This window comes from Neomonachus schauinslandi, chromosome X, assembly GCF_002201575.2.
Source record: "Neomonachus schauinslandi chromosome X, ASM220157v2, whole genome shotgun sequence".
Taxonomy (NCBI): Eukaryota; Metazoa; Chordata; class Mammalia; order Carnivora; family Phocidae; genus Neomonachus; species Neomonachus schauinslandi.
This window is the reverse complement of record NC_058419.1, coordinates 67,987,028-68,005,459: the sequence shown is the minus strand read 5'-3', so window position 1 is coordinate 68,005,459 and position 18,432 is coordinate 67,987,028. Positions and strand designations below refer to the sequence as shown.

Genomic DNA, 18,432 nt, shown 5'->3' with positions numbered 1-18,432 from the left:
CTGCGGTGTGCTCCCGCACCTCTCCTCCCGGGGGAGGAAGGTGAGTCTCCCCGGATCTGCTGCTTGTTGGGTCCCTGCTGGAGGAGCAGGGGCCCGACTGTGTCCCAGATCACAGTTTATGGCAACCCCGAGCTGAGAGCCCGCGCCTGGGCTCCGTCTCTGCAGCCGGCTTCCCCGCTCTGATACCTGGGAGCTCTGCTGCATTCAGGCACCCCCGGTCTTTCTGTGACCCCGAGGGTCCTGAGACCACACTGTCCCACGAGGGTTCCACCCCCCGCTTAGCCACCGGAGTGATGTCCCTCAGAGGAGCAGACTTCTAAAAGTTCCGATTTTGTGCCCCACGGCTCTATCACTTGCCAGAAGTGGCCAACGGAGGCCCCCTTCCCCTCCGTCTATCCTCCCGAATATCGCCTCGGATTCACTTCTCCGCACGTCCTACCTTCCAGAAAGTGGTCGCTTTTCTGTTCAGAGTTGCTGCTATTCTTTTCTTCAATCTCCTGTTGAGTTCGTACGTGTTCAGATTGGTTTGATCCCCATCCAGCTGAATTCCTGAGAGGAGACAAAATCCAGGTCTCCTACTCCTCTGCCATCTTGCTCTGAGTCTCGAAAATCACTGAACTTTTAACTGTCTCCATAGTTTTGCCTTTTCCAGAATGTCATATAGTTTAAATCATATTAGATGTAGTCTTTTCAGATTGGCTTCTTTCACTTGCCATATGCATTTAAAGTTTCTCCATGTCTTTTTGTGGCTTGATAGGTCCTTTTTTGCTGGATAATATTCTTTTTTAAAGACTTATTTGTTTGAGAGAGAGAAGCAGGCATGAGTGGGGGGAGGGGCAGAGGGGGAGAGAGAATCCTCAAGCAGACTCCCCACTGAGCATGGGGCCCAACACAGGGCTCGATCCCAGGACCCTGAGATCATGACCTGAGCCAAAATCAAGAGTTGGCCACTTAACCAACTGAGCCACCCAGGTGCCCCTACTGAATAATATTCTGTTGTTTGGATGTACTACAGTTTGTTTACCCATCCACCTAGTGAAGGATGTCTTCATTGCATTCAAGGTTTGGCAATTATAAATTAGGCTGCTACAAACATTCTATGTACAGGTTTTTGTGTCAGCAAACTTCAAGTAATTTGGGTAAAAAAACAAGGAGTATAATTTCTGGATCATATAGTAAGATTATGCTTAGTTTTGTAAGAAACTGCCAAGTCCTCTTCCAAAGTGTCTATACTATTTTACATTCCCACTAGCAATGCATAAGACTTTTTGTTGCAGGGCACCTGGGGGCTCAGTCAGTTAAGCATCTGCCTTTGGCTCAGGTCATGATCCTGGAATCTCCAGATGGAGCCCCACATTGGGCTCCCCGCTCAGCAGGGAGTCTGATTCTCCCTCTGCCCTTTACCCTGCTTGTGCACTCTCTCTCTCTCTCTCTCACACGCTTGCTCTCTGTCTCTCAAATAAATAAATAAAAATCTAAAAAAAAAAAAGACTTTCTGTTGCTCCTTGTCCTTGTCAACGTTTGGTGTTAACAGTATTTTGGATTTTGACCATTCTAAAAAGTGTGTAGTGGTATCTCACTTTTTTTTTAATTTGCAATTCCCTAAAGTTATATGATATTGAGCATCTTTCTATGTACTGATTTGTCATCTATATATCTTCTTTGAGATTTTTCTTTTCAGACATATGCCCATATCTTAATTGGGATTCTGTTTCATTATTGTGAAGTTTTAAACACTATTTATATATTTTGGATACCAGTCCTTTATCAGGTATTTGTTTTCAAAATATTTTCTTCCAGCCTGTGTCTTGTCTTTTCATTCTCTTAACAACATCTTTTGCAGAATAGATGTTTTTAATTTTGATGAAGTCCTGCTTACCAGTTTTTTCTTTTATTCCTTGTGCTTTGGGTTGTAGCTAAGAATTCACTGCCAAACCGAAGGTCACTTATTGTGGTATATACGTTGTTGTATTTGTTTGCTAATGTCTTATTCAGGAATTTTGCATCAATGTTCATGAGAAATATTGATCTGCAGTTTTCCTTTCATGTAATATCTTTGTCTAGTTTTGGCACTAGGGTAATATTGGCCTTATAGAATGAGTTAAGAAGTATTCCCTCTGCTTCTGTTTCATGGAAGAGATTGTAAAGAATTGGTATAATTTCTTCTTTAAATGTTTGGTAGAATTCACCCATGAACCCACCTGGCCATGGGAGTTTCTATTTGGAAAGGTTTTTAATTATTGATTCAGTTTCTTTAATAAATATAGGCCTATTCAAATTGTCTATTTCTCCTTGTGTGAGTTTTAGTAAATTGTATCTTTCAAGTAATTGGTCCATTTCATCTTGCCTATCAAATTCATGGGCATGGAGTTGTTAATAATATTCTTTTATTAGCCTTTTTTTAAAAGATTTTATTTATTTATTTGACAGAGAGATAGCAACAGCAGGAACACAAGCAGGGGGCATGGGAGAGGGAGAAGCAGGCTTCCCGCGGAGCAGGGAGCCCGACACAGGGCTCGATCCCAGGACCCTGGGACCATGACCTGAGCCAAAGGCAGACGCTTAACAACTGAGCCACCCAGGCACCCCTTTTATTAGCCTTTTAATACTCATGGCATCATTAATGATAACCCATTTCATTTCTGATATTAGTAACTTTTGTCTTCTTTTTTCTTAGTTAACCTGGCTAGAAATTTACTATTTTTACTGATCTTTCAAAGAACCAGTTTTTGATTTTGTTGATTTCCCCTGTTGAAGTCCTATTATCAATTTCACTGATTTCTGCTCTAGTTTGTATTACCTCTTTCTTTTTACTTTGGATTTAACTTGTTCTTTTTCTAAAGTACAAGCTTACATGATTGATTTTAGGTCTTCTTTTCTACTGTATGCATTCGATGCTGTGAATTTCCCTCTAAGCACTGCTTTCACTGCATCCCACAGATTTTGATTAGTTGTGTTTTCATTTGTATTTAGTTTTAAATATTTTTAAGTTTCTCCTGAGATTCTTTCTTGACCTATGTACTATTTATAAATGTGCTGTTTAGCCACTCTGGAAAACAGTATGGAGTTTCCTCAAGAAGTTAAAAATAGAACTACCCTACAACCCAGCAATTGGCACTACTAGGTATTTACCCCAAAAATACAAGTGTAATGATCCAAAGGGGCACATGCACCCCAATATTTATTATAGCAGCAATGTCCACAATAGCCAAACTGTGGAGGGAACCCAGATGTCCATCGACAGATGGATAAAGAAGATGTGGTATATATACAAAGGAATATTACTCAGCCATCAAAAAGGTTGAAATCTTACCATTTTCATCTATGTGGATAGAACTGGAGGGTATTATGCTGAGCGAAATAAGTCAATCAGAGAAAGACAATTATCATATGGTTTCACTCATATGCGGAATATAAGAAATAGCGCACAGGATCATAGGGGAAGGGAGGGAAAACTGGGAAGTAATCAGAGAGGGAGACAAACCATGAGAGATTCTTAACTATAGGAAACAAACTGAGGGTTGCTGGAGGGAAGGTGGGTGGGGGGATGGGGTAACTGGGTGATGGGCATTAAGGATGGCATGTGATGTGATAAGCACTGGGTGTTACATGCAACTGATGTATTACTGAACTCTATATTGGAAACTAATGATGTTGGCTAATTGAATTTAAATTAAAAAAAAAAAGAAGTGTGCTGTTTAGGGACACCTGGGTGGCTTAGTCATTTAAGCATCTGACTCTTGATTTCAGCTCAGGTCATGATCTTGGGGTTGTGAGATCAAGCCCTGCATCGGGCTCCGTGCTTGGGTATGGAACCTGCGTGGGAGTCTCCCCCTTTGCCCCTCCCCCCCCAAAAAAAGAAATGTGCCATTTAATCTCTTAAGTGGGAATTTTCCAGCTACCTTTCCGTTGTTGATTTCTAGTTTAATTCCACTATCTGAGAGTATGTATTGTATGATTTCTGTTTTTTGAAATATGTTGTGTTTTAGGACCCAGAATGGATCCTAAAATTGTTTGCTATTGTTTGATGAAGTAATCTGTAGATGTCAATTATATCCAGCTCATCAGTGGTGCTATTGAGTTTAGTTATGTCTTTACTGACTTTCTGCCTGCTTGATCTATTCATTACTGATACAGGGCTGTTGTAGTCTCCAACTTGTTCAAGGGTGGATTCCTCGGTGTGCCTGGGTGGCTCAATTGTTAAGCGTCTGCCTTCGGCTCAGGTCATGATCCTAGGGTTCTGGGATCGAGCCCCGAGTCGGGCTCCCTGCTCAGCAGGAAGCCTGCTTCTCCCTCTCCCACTCCCCCTGCTTGTGTTCACTCTCTCTCTGTGTCTCTCTCTGTCAAATAAATAAAATCTTAAAAAAAAAAAAGAGTGGACTCCTCTATTTCTCCTTGCAGTTCCATCAGTTTTTGCCTCACATAGTTTGATGCTCTTTTGATATGCCCATAACATATTAAGAATTGATCTTTTTATCATTGTATTTGATAATTTTCCCCACTCTTAAGTCTGCTTTGTCTGAAATTACTAAAGTACCTCCGGCTTTCCTTTGATTAGTGTTACTGTGGTATATCTTTCTCCATCCCTTCACTTTTAGTTTCTGTATGACTTTACATTTAAATTTAAAGTGGGTTTCTCATAGACAATACATAGTTGAATCTTTTTTTTTTGATCCCCTAACAATCTTTAATTAGTGTATTTAGACCATTGATGTTTAAAGTGATTATTGATATAGTTGGATTAATATTTACCATGTTCGTTAATGTTTTCTATTCATTGCTCTTGTTCTTTGTTCCTGTTTTTGTCTCCTAGTCTTTTTCTGTCTTGTCTGGTTTTAAGTGAGTATTTTGTATGATATCATTTTTTTTATCTTCCCTTAGAATATCAATAATCCTACTTTTTAATCTTTTTTTGGGGGGTTGCCAACTAAAGTGAGTTTGTTATATATATATATATATATATATAAGACCACTTTCAAATAACACCATACCATTTCCCAGGTAGTAGAAGTACCTTATTTGCAGAGTATTTCCAATTCCTCCTTCCCATCCCTTATAACATTGCTTCCATTTGTTTTACTTATCCATAAGCTATAATCATTGAATACATTGTTATTATTGAACAAATTATTACCTGCTAGATCAATTAAGAATAAGAGAAATACCCCAATTTAACCCTTAAATTGGGAAGCATAAAAACTTTTACTAAAAAAACAAGAATAAAAGAAATAAACTTTTATTTTACCTTCATTTTTTTCCTTTTCTAACCCTTCTTGAAGATCTAAGTGTCTTAAATATAGCATTTTCCTTCTCTCTGAAGAACTTTTAACATTTCTTGCAAGACATTCCTATTGGTGACAAGTTCCCTCAAATTTTTGTCTGAAAAAGTCTATTTCTTTGCTGGGTGTGGAAATCCAGGTTGGGGATACTTTTAACACTTTATTTCATTCAACTCTCTTCTTATCTCCCATGATTTCTAAAGAGATGTCTGTATAACTCTTATTTTGCTCCTTTATATGTAAGGCATTTTTCCCTCTGGCTTTTGTTCAAGACTTTTCCTTGATTTTCTGCAGTTTAAATATGAGATTACTAGGTATAGATTTTTGAGTTTCTAGCTTTGTACTCTCTGAGCTTCCTCAACCTATGGTTTGATGCCTTTTGTTAATTTGGGGAAATTATCTTGTCACTATTACTTTAAATACTTCCTCTGTTCCTTTCCCTCTTTACCTTCTGGTATTTCTATTATATGTCTATTGCTCCTTTTATAATTGGCCCCTAGTTCTGGGATATTCAATTTATTTTTTCTTTTTTTTTCCTTTTATTTTAGTTTTGAAAGTTTCTGTTGGTATATCTTCAATCTTTACTGATACCTCAAGCATGTCCAGTCTATTGATGAGCCCATCAAAGGCATTCTTTATTTCTGTTATGGTATTTTGGCTTCCTACCATTTCCTTCTGAATTTGTCTTACAGTTGCCGTTTCTCTACTAACATTATCTATATCTGTCCATTTCTCTGCTAACATTATCCATATCTGTTCTTTCATGTTGTCCACTTTTGCATTACATGTGGCTTATTAGTCTTGGTTGATTGATATTCCCAGTCTGATAATTTCAACATTTCTGCCACTTCTATGTCTGGTTCTGATGCTTGTGGTATCTTTTAGTATGACTTCTACTTTTTCTTTGAAAGCCACACATATGTCCTAGGTAAAAGAAACTGAGGTAAATAGGCCTTTAAATAAGATTTTATGTTATCAGGCTAAGCATTTGGCTATATTTACTGTTTGCTGTAGTTGTCAATGTTGGCAGCTAAACTTTCCCCACTGTCCTTGTTTTTGTCTGGCCTCTTTTCCTTAGATTTCCCTAGAGATTTCTTTTTTTGTTTTTTAATCTAACATAATTTATTTAACAAATTCCCTAGTGTAGGGAAATTATCTTCACTTTCTGCCTGTTTTTATTTTTTGTTTTTTGAAGTATAGTTGGCATACAATGTTATATTAGTTTCAAGTGTACAACATAGTGATTCAACAATTCTCTACATTGCACAATGCTTATTACCACAATAAGTATATTTACCATCTGTCATCATACAAAGTTACTACAATATTATTGACTATATTTCTTATGCTATACTTTTCATCCAATAGGACTTATTTATTTTGGATATTGTCTGAGATGGACAGTTCTTTCAGTTGTATTCCCGTATTATAAGAAAACTTATTGATGTAGTGGTAAGGTGTTGGAAGACTTGGAATTACTCTGTGGTACTATGATTTGGCCTAAGTTTTTTAGTGACTCTGTGCCCCTGAGCTGTGCCCTTCACAAGGGCTTCCCAGTTTTTGTTTTGTTTTGTTTTCCCCTTTAGGTGAGACAGGAAGGCTAGAGGGTGCTGGAGTTGGGTCTTTCCCTTCCCCAAGATTGGTCAGGTTCTGGTACAATAGCTTCTCTTAAGACCAGTCTTTAAGAACAGAATGTTCTGGGCGTATTTTTTAAAGATTTATTTATTTATTTGTCAGAGAGAGTGAGAGAGCACAAGCAGGGGGAGCGGCAGGCAGAGGAAGAAGCAGGTTCCCCACTGAGCAAAGAGCCCGATGCGGGACTCGATCCCAGGACGCTGGGATCATGACCTGAGCTGAAGGCAGATGCTTAACTCACTGAGCCACCCAGGTGTCCCTTCTGGGCATATTTAAAAGTGGCTGTTCTTTCCCTTTCCCTACTGGAAGGCTGAAGAGATTTTTCTCCAATCACTGTGAGAACCTGATAAGGTTCCTGGTAATAAAACTCAAAGTGTGGGGGTCCTCCCCAAGACTGGGCCTCTTGGGAATTTTTAACTCTCAAACTTGTCCCCACTGAGCTTCCAGCAATTCATCAAATTCAGGTCCTGCTACCCTAGTCCTGGTTCCCACAGAGTTTTCCTCTCCTGTGTTTCTACCCTGGTAAATTGTGCTTATTTGTATCCATCTGTGTATCTCTCCAGTCTTATGACCTCTCTTCTCTGATGAATCTAAGAGGAGTTGGTTTCAGGTTGTTTTGGGTTTTTTTTTTTCTTCTTGATATGTGGGCAGGAGAGTTAACTTCCAAGCCTTTACATGCCTAAATGGATTACCTTGATTTTCTAAAGTTAATTTTGATGCATATGGGATTCTTGGTTGACAGTCTTTTTTTCTTTCATCATTTTCAATCTGTTATCCAACTGCCTTCTGCCCTACGTTGTTTCAAATCAGAAGTCAGCTACTTATCTTACTATAGTTTCCTTGTAAGTAATGAGTCATTTCATCTTGCTGCTTTCATGATTTTCAATTTTTCTATTTTTCAACATTATACTATTATGTATCTGCTATGGCTCTCCTTGTGGTTTATTCCTACATGGAGCTCTTGAGCTTCCTAGATATGTAGATAAATATTTTTCATTAAATTTAGAAGTTTTCACCATTATTGCATTAAATATTTCTTTTGTTTTGCTCTTGTCTTATGGTACTCCCAGTCTATGTATATTGGTGCCCTTAATGATGTATAACATTTCTCTGAGGCTGTATTCATTTTCCTTCATTCTCTTTTTCTGTGCTTTGAGATTACATATTATCTTTTTTTTTTTTTAAGATTTTATTTATTTATTTGACAGAGAGACAGCAAGAGAGGGAACACAAGCAGGGGGAGTGGGAGAGGGAGAAGCAAGCTTCCTGCTGAGCAGGCAGCCTGATGCGGGGCTCGATCCCAGGACCCTGGGATCATGACCTGAGCCGAAGGCAGATGCTTAATGACTGAGCCACCCAGGTGCCCCGAGATTACATATTATCTTTTGATCTGTCTTCAAGTTCACTGATCATTCTTCTAGTTCAAATCTACTTTGTGTTCTTTTATTTCAGTTTTGTATTCCTCAACTCCAGAATTCCATTTGGTTCTTCTTAATAATTTGTCTCCTTGTAGATATTTTCTACTTAATGAGCCATTGTCATCGTAATTTCATTTTTTTTATTTCTGGTCATAACATGGCATATTATATTCCTTTATTGTAAGAATCTTAATTCCTTTTTTGGTGCATATGTCCTCCTTGCTGTGCATATTTAAAGTTACTTCAAATTCATCTCTGTCTCTTTTTCAGACTCCTATACTTTCATACCAAGCTGTCTGCAGTCAGGCAATAATTTTTTAAAGTTCAGTTTTTCTTTTTGAGGGCGGGGTCATCTATATCATACAGAAATTCCCTGTATTTTGGTCAGTTAATGATATCCTTTCTTGGTCTCTACTGTGTTTACTGGATTTTTCTGAAAATGTGTTATAGTGGTAAAATACACATAACATAAAGTTTACCATTTTAAGCATTCAGTGGCATTAACTACATTCACAATGTTGTATAACCATTACCATTATCTATTGCCAAATTTTTCATTACCTTAACAGAAACTCTGTAGCCATTAAATAATAATTCCCCATTCCCCTTCCCCTCAGACCCTGGTAACCTCTAATGTACTTTCTGTGTCTACAAATTTGCCTATCCTAGGGTATCTCTTATAAATAGGGTAATTCCATATTTGTCCTGGCACTATTTCTCTTAGGTTAATGTCTTCAAGGTTCATCCATGTCATAGCATGTTTTAGAACTTCATTCCTTTATATGGCTGAATAACAGTCCATTCTATGCATAGTCCACATTGTTTATTCACTCATCAGTTGATGGACACCTGAATTCTTTCCACCTTTTGTCTATCGTGAATAACACTGCATTTAACATTGCCATATAAATATCTGTTCAAGTCCAAACTTTCAGTTCTTTTGGGAAGTATACCTAGGAATAGAGTATGTAAACATATGGTAATTGTTTAGCTTTTTGAAAAACTGCCAAACTTTTCCACTGGAGCTGCACCATTTTACATTCCCATCAGTAATGCATAAAGATTCCAATTTCTGCAGATCCTCACCAACATTAGCTATATTCCATCTTATTGATAATAGCCATTCTAGTAGATGTGAAGTGGTATCTGTGATTTTGCTTTGCATTTCTCTAATGACTTGTGTTAAGCATTTTTACATGTACTGTTGGCCATTTCTAGTATTAGGTACTTTGTTCATTTTGCAACTGAGTTGTTTATTTGTTGTTGAGTTGGGGGAGTTTTTATATATTCTGATTATTTGCAAATATTTTCTTCCATTCTGTAGATAATCTTTTCACTCTCTTGATAGTGTCATTTGATGCATAAAAGATGTTATTTTTTATGAAGTCAAATTGAGCTATTTTCCCCTTTTTTGCCTGTGCTTTCAGTGTCAAGGGCCAAGAAATTACTGCAAAATCCAATGTCATGAAGATTGTCTCCAATGTTTTCTTCACAAACTTTTACAGTTTTCACTCTTCTGTTTGGTTCTTTGATCCATTTTGAGTTAATTTTCGTATATGGTGTAGGTTTAGGGTCCAACTTAATACTTTTGCATGTGGATATCCAGTTTTTCTTGTAGCATTTATTGAAGACTATTCCTTTTCCCCATTGAATGGTTGGCACTCTTGTTGAAAAACAGTTGACCATATACATTCAGAAGTTTATTTCTGGGCTCTATTCTATTCCTTTGGTCTACATATCTGTCTTTATTCCAGCACCATTTTTTTTGTTACCATTGCTTTGTATTAAGTTATGAAATCAGGAGATGTGAGTCCTTCATATTCTTCATTTTCAAGATTGCTGTCTAAATCGTGGTTTCTTGATTCCATACGAATTTTAGGATGTTTTTCTATTTCTACAAAAAAGTCACTGGGATTCTGATAAGGATTGCATTGAATCTATAGATCATTTTGGATAATATTGTCATCTTAGCAATATTAAGTCTTCTAATCCATGAATGCAGGATGTCTTTACATTTATTTACATTTTTAAATTCTTTTTTTTAAAGATTTTTATTTATTTATTTAACAGAGATAGAGAGCACAAGTAGGAAGAGCAGCAGACAGAGGGAGAGGGAGAAGCAGGCTCTCCGCCAGGCAGGGAGCCCGATGCAGGGCTCGATCCCAGGACCCTGGGATCATGACCTGAGCCGAAGGCAGGTGCTTAATGACTGAGCCACCCAGGTGCCCCTAGGTTTTTAAATTCTTTTAGCAATGCTTTGTGGTTTTCTGTGCACACGTCTTTCACCTCTTTGCTTAAGTTTATTATTAATTATTTTATTCTTTTTGGTGCTACTGTAAATGTAATTATTTTCTTAATTTCTTTTTTGAATTGTTTACCATTATCATATAGAAATGCAACTGAATTTGGGGGACAACTGGGTGACTCAGTCAGTTAAGCATCTGTCTTCAGCTCGGGTCATGATCACAGGGTTCCTGGATCGAGCCCCATATTAGGCTCTCTGCTCAGCAAGGAGTCTGGTTCTCCCTCTCCCTCTGCCTTTCCCCCTGGCCCATTCTCTCTCTCTCTCTCTCAAATAAATAAATAAAATCTTTTAAAAAGTAGAAATGCAACTGAATTTTGAATGTTGATTTAGTATCCTGAAACACTGCTGAATTTGTTTAACTCTAACAGATTTTTTTGTACATTCTTTTGGGTTTTCTACACATGAGATAATATCACCTGCAAATAGAGATAATTTTACTTCTTCCTTTTTAATTTAGATACCTTTTATTGCTTTTCTTGCCTAACTGACCTGTCTAGAATTTCCAGTAGTGTGTTAAATAGAAGTGGCAAATGTGGGCATCATTGTCTTTTTCCTGTCTTAGAGGAAAAGCTTTCAGTTTTTGGTATAATTTTATGATTTATGATTTTTTTCTTATTTAGTATAATATTAGCTGTGGATTTTTTTTTAGCCCAGAGCCATGGAGTGTAGGATCTGCTAATATTCACCATCTGTCAAATCAATGCAGAATATGTCTGCCCTAGGAAGCTGAGAAGATGGGAACTGCCACTCAGTTGTCAAGCCAAGTATATCAGCTTTCCCACAATACAGATATGTGCCAGAAAGGGGGACTGCACCCTTCACCAACTGTTTTGCCTATTTTGCAGAAGTTGGCAGTAGGAGAGTGGATGCTGCCCTTACCCAGGAAAGCAGTTTCACTCCAGGGAGCTGGGAGCTATCAGGAACCACCTGCCACACAGCTCCCAAGCTTGTTAAAATAGTTCTTCTGCGAGGCAGAGCAATGGAGATGTGGGAGTATTACCTAACTTCATTACCAAGGCCTCTTAATGTTCTTAGCTATTGTCCATAACTTTGTTGAATAAATACTTCTCAGTCTGTTATAATCCTTTTGATCAATCTCAGGAACATTTGATTGAGTATCCTTTGCTAATACGTGATCAATTTAATAGTTGTTTCTACAAGGAAGAGATTTCCCTAAGGTCCTCACATGGCCATTCTGTAAGGGCTCTCACTTTCTCAATGGTATCTTTGACACACAAAAATTTTTAATTTTGATTAGGTTGTATTTATCACTTTTAAGTTTTTCTTGCTTGTACTTTTTGCATCAAATCTAAGAGGGCTTTGCCCAACTCAAGATCACAAAGATTTACTCCTATGTTTTCTTATAATTGTTTTTAAAATTTCACCTCTTATGGTTAGGTCTTTGATCCATTTTGAGTTAATTTTTGTGCATGGTGTGAGATAGGTGTCTGAGTTCATAATTTTTCTTTTGGATATCTAGTTGTCCTAGCACCATTGTTGTGAATGCTATTTCATGAGTCTTCTGATAAATGAACATAGGATATCTCTCCATTTATTTACCTCTTCTTTAATGTATTTTAGCAGTTTTTTTTTTTTAGTTTTCACTTTACAAGTCTATACGTTTGTTAAATTTATTTCTAAATATTTTAATTCTATTGTAAATGGTCTGTTACTCTCATTTTCAGATTGTTCATTACTAGCGTATACAAATACAATTGATTTTTTATGGGTTGAGCCTCATATTATTTTTCTATCTAGTGTAACAAACTTAATGGTTTAAAACAATAACTTTTATTATTTCACAGTCAGAAGTCTGGGCATGGCTCACTTGGGTTCTCATATTAGGATCTCACAAGGCCAAAATCAAGGTGCTGGCAGGGCTGTCTGTATTCCTTTCTAGAGATTCTGGGAAAGAATTTGCTTCCAAACTCCCTCAGATTTTTGCAGAAATCATTTCTTTCTTATACTTTCTATGTGGCCCTTCCTGTCTTAAAGCTAGCAATGGTGGTTTGAGTTCTTCTTTTGCTTCAGATCCCTCTGACTGTCCTTCCATCTGCCAGAAAAAGTTCTCTACTTTTAAGGGCCCTTGAGATTACATTGGGTCCACCAAAGCAATCCAGGATAATCTCCCCCTATTTTAAAGCCAAATAATTAGTAACTTTAATTACATCTGCAACATCCCTTTTGCAACATAATGTAACATTCATAGGTGTAACTCCAGGAGGTGAGGATCATGGGAGCCAGAATTCTACCTATCAAAATCTTGTTTCCTGCAAACTTGCTGAACTTATTCTAGTAATGTTTTAGTGGATTTGTAACCTAATAACTAAAGTGAGTTCACTCCTTGGTAAATTACAGATAGAGACTACATCAGGTGGAGTTGTCACACAAAACTTTACTTCAACAAATAAGGAAATCATGGGGAATAACTTCCAAAGCTATGACACCTGAGTGGGGGTAAATAGATTTCTTTTATTTAGGGATAGGATGAATATTCGGAAAGGGGGGGAGGGATTTGTCATTGCATGTAGAGGTGTAAGGTCATATACACATATTTAGGAAATATGCCTGTACATGCATTGTATGTTATGCTAATGAGGTTTGTATTCCTCCTTGGGCAGATATTATAATGAGGTAGAAGTTACTGTCAGACACTCCATGGTCCATCTGCACAGGTGTGAGTCCGTAGTCAAGCTCAAACTGGTCTAAGCCTACCTGAGCTCTTCCTGTTGTTTGCCTCTAAAAGATAAGGCTAACATTCTTGTGAAGAAGGGATAGTCAGTGAGGGTCTTGCTGGTGACAGTTTTAGCTTCATTAACCCTATGGAGCATGGTTTCAGATTCCTTAGGGTTTTCTCTATGCAAGATCATGTCTGCAAATGAAGACAGTTTCATTTTTTCATTTCCAAGCTGGATGCCTTTTAGTTCTTATTTTTGTCTAATTGCCCACACTATTCTTTCTAGTACAATGTTGAATAAAAGTAGTGGAAGGAGACATTCTTGTCTTTTTCCTGATCTTAAGAGGAAAACAGTCTTTCTTCATTAAGTATATTAGCTGTAGTTTTTTCATAGATGCCCTTTATCAGGTTGAGGAAGTTCACATATATTCCTAGTTTTTTAAGGATTTTTATCATGAATGGATATTGGGTTTTGTCCAAGGCTTTTTTCTAAATCTATTAAGATGATCACATCATTTTTGTCCTTTATTCTATTAATATGATGTATTGCAGCAATTTATTTTTGTGTTCCTCAGATAAATTACACTTGGTCATGATGTATAATCTTTTTCATATGTTGTTAGATTCAGTTTGCTAGTATTTTGTTGATTTTGTGTTTATATTAATGGTATTATTTCTTCTTTAACTGTTTGGTAGATCTCATTATTGAAACCATCTGGGCCTGAGTTTTTCTTTGGGAAAAGATTTATAATTACTAATTCAGTCTCTTTGTTACCCATCTGATTTTGTTTAGAGATTCTATCAAGTACAGTAACCCCACGGGATACTCTAGCTGGCATTGTTGCTGTTTTCTGGCCCACTGTGAATGAACTGAATACAATTGCCATTGATTGTTAACTAACATAGTTAAACAAATAGAATAGTTTCTTAGGTTGGTGCTTTGGAAATCATTTCAGATACGGGTTGGTAAATCATTCAATTTTGAGGAGTAATTTTAAAATTTAACAGTGCCTTCTTTATCAGAAGCCTAATAAAACTCTTCCAAATAAGAGTTGAAAATGCATAGTTATCTTTTACTTTAATTTTTTGAAAGTTTTGCAACCTTTTCTTCCTCCCTACAAAATAGAGAAATTCAGTCTCTGTCCCCTTGTTTAGGACAGTGCTGCTTCTCATTTATATTTTTTTTCCTCTAAATAAAGTTTTCTGACTAGCTGTTTTTAACATGTTCTTCTCAGTGGAAATTCTGATATATGTTGGCTTGCTTTATTCAACTTATAGACCTTGAGTACTATATGCCAGGCATTTGTGCTAGGAGCTCTTATAGGAAGACATCCTGTGAGGACTCAGATTAACTTAGCATATTACATGTATATTGAAAAAGTAACCCTATGAAAAGACATGTGAAAGTCAAGATTAGGTCCATAAGTGGACTACTAGCTGTATCGGTAATGATTTTACAGTAGTCCAGTGCACGGACTCACAACACAGAACAATTTGTACATATTTCATTTTGAAAAGCATATATTAAAATCCCATATACATGGATGTGGGTGTGTGAAGAGGGAGAAAGAGAGATCTTATAATAACAGTATAATAATTGCTCAAAATATTACTCTTCTTTTCGCAGTTTCTGTCAGTTACATTGCTTTTTATCTGATTTCTAATGGAAAAACAAGAAGAGAAAATAATTGGATTTTACAAACAAGCAGAAAAATATACACATAGTTTACAAAGTTCTTCATCTTGTAACAAAGTCTTGATTCTTCCTCTTAGACCAGAAGATCAATTCAGAAGTTATTAGAATGGGAAAATAACAGATTATATCACAAGGTAAGAAAGTTTAAGCAAATAAGTGCCCCACTTATATATTTGCATTATTAAATTTTAAAAAATGGGAATTTTTCAGGCCATGAAAGAATGGATTAGAGAATATTCAATTTTAATGTATATTCTTTACAAGTTACTTTTAAACGCTATTTTATGTGTCTTATGCTTATTCCTGGATGGTTCTCAGTGATTTATTCAAATGTTATAGGTAATAATTAATATAAATTGATATCGAAATTCCTAACTGTACTTTCTTAGCTTGCTTTGCACTGGAAGTTGACTAAAAGGAAATGCGAAACTAGCAATATGATGGAGTATGTAAGTATGCAGTTGTTTTTAGTTACTTTCTTTGGATTCCATTCTAAATGTTATATTTTACTATGCTTATCATTTGTCAGTTCTTTCTCAGTTTTTTTCTCCTCAGCCTAAACTTCTGTCAGTTTTGGAACATAGAGGTTTCCTTCCATCTTCCTTAGATTTGTAGCCAACATAAAATATCTTGAAAGCTAGTAATTACTTAGATCTGAGAAAAATCTCAGCTAGTATGCTGCAATGAAAACATTGCACAACCTTAATCTTCTTTTCACATAGGTGCAGACCAGCACATATGGTAATGAGCACAGCTGCTGTTGAACAAAATATTTCTAAATGTGATCTTGACAAAACTTGCATAAAATAGGAATTGAATTCTGAATTCATGTTCCTGGCTTTTTGTCTTAGCTAACACTTAATTTTCAATAAAGAAATGATAGGCTCTATTTTTTTTTTTTACTGAAAGCTATGCAGTCTTAATCACAAAACACAAATTTACATATAACCAATGTGATAACTTCAGCATCATAAACATTCAAAAGAATATGAAATTTATCTAAGCTTGAAATTGCTGACATATATAGATTTACTATATAAACATTCCATTTCTATATCATAAATAAGGATTATTATGTTATTTTTCTCCACTTTGAATAGGTAGGGGAAAGAATGTGCAAATGACCACAAATCTAAAATCCACTATAGATAAAACCTTATATAGAGTATTATAAATTTATTATAAATATATTATAAATTTACATATTAAATTTATAAATAAAATATTAAATATAAATTTAGTATATAAATTTGTATAAGTTTGTAAATATCTTAGGTTTTTATTATTATATTTCGTCTTTAATTAAAATGTTTTAATCAATTCATTTGGATGTTTGATTATTTTTTACAAATAACTTGTAAAAGATAGTAATAACCAATATCAGCTGCTTTAACTGAAAAATATATAGATAAAGGTATTTTTTCTAATCTGTATAATACAGTTTTAATCCCTTCTACTTTGTCAAAAAAAAAAGGGGCAGGGGAGAAGGGGTGTAGAGGGAGATAATAATGTAAGAGGGCTTGCTTTTCTGCACCTAAACAAATAATTATTATAGATTAGGTCATAGAAACTGTTAGCTACAATAAGTAGTTATGTTTGCCAGTTTGATTTAATTGCCAATCTAATGATAACTTGTAGTAAATTCTCTTTGTAACTGTTTTATATATTTCACTTACTTAATACTAGAGGACCAAAGTAGAGTCCTATGAAAAATGATCATAGACTTTCTGGGTTATATATGTTCTAGTAAATGAAAATTATTTTATCAATATATTCTTGTTTGTTTTTATTTTACAGGTAATACTAATAGAATTCTTACCAAAATATCCCATATTCCGACCTGACTGAGGAATTTTATTCAGTCACTTCTGTGTTACTTGTCATTTCCTACCCTTAGTGCCTTGTAGATGATTTTGGAATGAAGATGGTCTCCTTTGCTGTGTTCAACTTATTCTTTATTTCTTATTATTATTCTTTAGAATATTCTCCTTACTCTTTTATTTGTGTTGGTTTAAGAAGAAAATTTGCACATCTTTTTTTTGTTAAATGAGGCTTGTGTTTTGCACTCTCAATTTTTAAATAAATACACAGAGACGTGTATGTATATATATAGTTGCCACTAAAGATAAAACATCAGTGCCGGTGTTTAAAAAACAAAAACAAAATTTTGTTCTGAGCATGCTGCCTTATTATTTTCATACTCACTGTTTCTAAATATGCATCATTTTTCTAGGCTACTTAATGCTCTGTAATCCCTTCCTGGATATAAGTAAATAAGCTTTTGGTAGCTTTTAGAAATGGTTTTACTCTTACTTGCTTTTAAAGGACATGCAATTAATAGCACTGGTTTTGTCCTGCACTTTGCTAAATTATCACTTATGTTAGTGGATAAAATATTTAAACTCTTAAAAGACTTGTAAATATTGTCTCTTTGCATAACATAAAATGTGATATGCCATGGTTTACAGAATGTAATATTACTCTTACTGTATTGCCAACAAATCTGCATAGATTTTAATATGAATGAAGTTTGCAAGCATCCTTTTGAATGTATAGACTGTTAACATGCTATTTTATGGCAGAGCCATAATGAGTTTGTTAAAAATTTCAGGTGGAGGGCAGGATTGCCCTTTGTAATGAGTGGATTAAAATTGAAATCATTGTCTGAGATATTCTGCATTGCACCTGAAACCAAGAACCTTAGTTTTTCATTTAATTCAGTAATTCCCATGTTGTCCTCCACTCCCACCCTCCAAAAAATTCATTTGACATCCGACACATTTCACAGCTTCACTGTCCTTATTTATTTCCCTTTATGTATCCTTTCCCTCATTTGAAAATACACACAATTATGATCTTTAAGGAGTGTTTGAAGATTTCACATGTCTTGGGAGGTGTCTAGATCCTCATGAAAGCCACTGCTAATCCCTTTTTGGAGTTCTGATATTCTGCTCTGGGAAAGAGAGAGAGCTAATTGAGAAGCTGTACCTAAAGAATATATAGTGGCTGGTTCATAATTGATAAAAAATATTCTTTATTTTTTGAGAATCTTTTTTAAATATTTGGGTATTATTAATGAAGAAAGACAAGTACTTAGACAGACAAGTACTTAGACTAAAGTATTTTAGTTTAAAAATTCCCCACACATGTAGCCGTTTCATTTATATGTACCTATTTTTTCTTTTTCTCTTCACAAGATGAGTGAGAATACCACACTTAGTTTGAATTTTTAACATAATTATAAAGCTTTATGTTGTGTTAATTCAACTGCAAATGTATGCCTGTATATAGGCATAATTTGTAATTCCTGTTGCTAAAAATAAATTAAAAGAATCTGAGACTCAATAATACCCTATTTGTCATCTTACTACTTTTAGTAAAAATTTTTTAGATAAACATTTATCCCAGTGAAGAGAATAGTC

At 35.6% G+C, this 18,432-nt stretch overlaps 1 protein-coding gene across 3 annotated transcripts in view; it reads left to right on the top strand.

Annotated features, from left to right (window-relative positions):
• The window catches only part of CHIC1 (cysteine rich hydrophobic domain 1), a 63,405-nt gene extending 45,779 nt beyond the window's left edge, over window positions 1–17,626 (top strand). The window contains exons 4-6 of one of the 3 annotated variants that reach the window (XM_021685879.1): window positions 15,088–15,144; window positions 15,400–15,459; window positions 16,808–17,626. In XM_021685879.1, coding sequence (XP_021541554.1) covers window positions 15,088–15,144; window positions 15,400–15,459; window positions 16,808–16,858 — 168 coding nt within the window. In that variant the 3' untranslated portion in view covers window positions 16,859–17,626. The remainder of the gene's footprint in view (window positions 1–15,087; window positions 15,145–15,399; window positions 15,460–16,807) is intronic. The other 2 variants (XM_021685994.1, XM_021685935.1) reach the window with 2 other exon arrangements.
• The last annotated feature ends 806 nt before the right edge of the window (window positions 17,627–18,432 follow it).